The sequence below is a fragment of the Haliaeetus leucocephalus genome, unplaced genomic scaffold (assembly GCF_000737465.1).
Source record: "Haliaeetus leucocephalus isolate CR32 unplaced genomic scaffold, Haliaeetus_leucocephalus-4.0 Scaffold393, whole genome shotgun sequence".
In the NCBI taxonomy this organism is placed as follows: Eukaryota; Metazoa; Chordata; class Aves; order Accipitriformes; family Accipitridae; genus Haliaeetus; species Haliaeetus leucocephalus.
In genome coordinates, this window is record NW_010972829.1 from 6,292 (window position 1) to 8,634 (window position 2,343).

The 2,343-nt window shown below is 67.8% G+C and overlaps 1 protein-coding gene across 1 annotated transcript in view; it reads left to right on the forward strand.

Moving 5' to 3' along the window:
- Nucleotides 1-426: 426 nt before the first annotated feature.
- Nucleotides 427-2,343, forward strand: part of LOC104835484 (filamin-A-like) — a gene marked incomplete at both ends in the record, with an annotated part of 19,239 nt that continues 17,322 nt past the window's right edge. The window contains 5 exons of the mRNA XM_010573474.1: nucleotides 427-675; nucleotides 1,041-1,138; nucleotides 1,250-1,397; nucleotides 1,873-1,991; nucleotides 2,234-2,327. Coding sequence (XP_010571776.1) covers nucleotides 427-675; nucleotides 1,041-1,138; nucleotides 1,250-1,397; nucleotides 1,873-1,991; nucleotides 2,234-2,327 — 708 coding nt within the window. The remainder of the gene's footprint in view (nucleotides 676-1,040; nucleotides 1,139-1,249; nucleotides 1,398-1,872; nucleotides 1,992-2,233; nucleotides 2,328-2,343) is intronic.

Genomic DNA, 2,343 nt, shown 5'->3' on the forward strand with positions numbered 1-2,343 from the left:
CCCGCCCTGACACCCCCAAACCACCAACGGGGACGCAGGTGTCGGGGCACCCGCCCTGACACACACCACCCAAACCGCCAATGGGGGTCCAGGTGTTAAAGCACCCACCCTGACACCCCCCCCAAATCGCCAACAGGGACCCAGCTGTCCGGCAACCCGCCCTGACACACCCCCCCTCAAACCATCAGTGGGCACCCAGGTGTCCGGGCTTCTTCTGTCCCACCCGTGGGTGCCACGTCCCCCCGTGGTGCGGATGTACGGCACCCTGTCCCCATGCCCACGGCAGGCCCCTGCCTTTGCACCCCTATCCGCACCCTAAGTGGGTCCCTGTCCCCAGGAGGGCGCTCCGTCCCTGCGCGGCGTCCTCCCGGTGCGTGCCGGGGTCCCGCAGGGGTCTGATCCCCCTGTGTGCGTCCCTCCCCGCAGACAGCAAGGCCATTGTGGATGGGAACCTGAAGCTGATCCTGGGGCTGATCTGGACGCTGATCCTGCACTACTCCATCTCCATGCCCATGTGGGACGAGGAGGATGAGGAAGAGGCGAAGCGGCAGACGCCCAAGCAGCGCCTGCTGGGCTGGATCCAGAACCGCCTGCCCCAGCTCCCCATCACCAACTTCAGCAAGGACTGGCAGAGCGGCCGGGCCCTCGGTGCCCTCGTCGACAGCTGCGCGCCCGGTGAGGGGACGCGGGGACCCCGGGGTGGCCCTGGGGGTGTTAGAGGACACGGGGAGGTGGCTCTGGGGTGCAAGGGGACACGGCAGGGTGGCTCTGGGGGGGTAAGAGGACGTGGAGGGGTGGCCCTGGGGGTGCATGGGGACATGCAGGGACACGGCAGGGTGGCTCTGGGGCCGTGTGGGGACACGGGTGCCTGGGTGATGGCCCTCGGGGACACAGGGGGTGGCTCTGGGGTGCACAGAGACGACGTAGAGCGGCCCTACTGGCACGTGGGGGCAGGAGGGACACGGGGGTGCAGGGGAGGGGACACGGGGCAGCTGTACCCCCCTGCTGCCGCCGGTGACCGTGCGCCCCGTCGCCCGCAGGGCTGTGCCCCGACTGGGACTCGTGGGACCCCAGCAAGCCCGTGGACAACGCCCGGGAGGCCATGCAGCAAGCCGACGAGTGGTTGGGCATCCCCCAGGTGGGCAGGGGGCCGCAGGGGGGCTTCAAGCCTCTCTCGGGAGGGTGGGGGGGGGACCCAGGTGTGTGGGAATGGCCCGGTGACCCCCCCTCTCCTGTGCGTGCTCCCCAGGTGATCACCCCAGAGGAGATCGTGGACCCCAACGTGGACGAGCACTCAGTCATGACCTACCTGTCGCAGTTCCCCAAGGCCAAGCTCAAGCCAGGGGCCCCCCTGCGCCCCAAACTCAACCCCAAGAAGGCCCGAGCCTATGGCCCTGGTGAGGGGGGTCCCCTTTCCTGTGGGGCTGCAGGACCCCCCTGTTCTCTCCCTATTCCTTAGCCTTTTGGGGGGCCGCTCTGGTTTTTGTGATGTTGTGGGGCTGGACCCAATTCCCTGCAGATTTGGGGCCCCTCCCTGCGTCCTGTAGGGCCTTGGGAAGACGCCCCATGCTTTATAGATCTGGGGGAACCCTGTTCCTTATTCCTCAGGTGGGGGGGGACGACACCCTATGGATCGGGGTTATCTATACATTTGGGGCGTTTCACGCTCCCTATAAAGCTGTTTCCTGGTCCCTACAGATCCAGGGGAGTCCCTTGTTCCCAGAAGGGCTGTGGGGCCAACCCCTGTTTCCCGTAGGGCTGTGGGGCTGGGATCGCTATGGGGCCAAGACCCCTGGGGTGGGGCCAGGGACCCCCGTGGGGCAGCCAGGGTGGGGCCAGGACCCCTGTGGGGCTGACGGTGTGTCCCCGCAGGCATCGAGCCCACGGGGAACATGGTGAAGCAACGGGCCGAGTTCACGGTGGAGACGATCAGCGCGGGGCAGGGGGACGTGCTGGTGTACGTGGAGGACCCCGCTGGGCACCGCGAGGAGGTGGGCACGGGGTCTGGGGGGGTCCGGGGGGTGGGCCGGGGGGGGGGCTGCGGGTGGCAGGGATGTCTTGGTGTACGTGGAGGTTGGTTCGGGGTTGGGGGGTCTGTGACCTGGGATGGGTGCTCTGGGGGTGGAAGGTGGGCCCCGGTGGGGTTTTGAGGGACCTTGGGGGGGCTCTGGGGGGGTCATGGGGCTTTTGGGGGCTGCTGGGGGGTCTCACAGCTTGGTCCCGTCCTCTGCAGGCTAAAGTGGTGGCCAACAACGACAAGAACCGGACGTTCTCCGTCTCCTACGTCCCCAAAGTCACCGGCGTGCACAAGGTGGGGTCGGAGGGATGTGGGGGGGCTTTGTG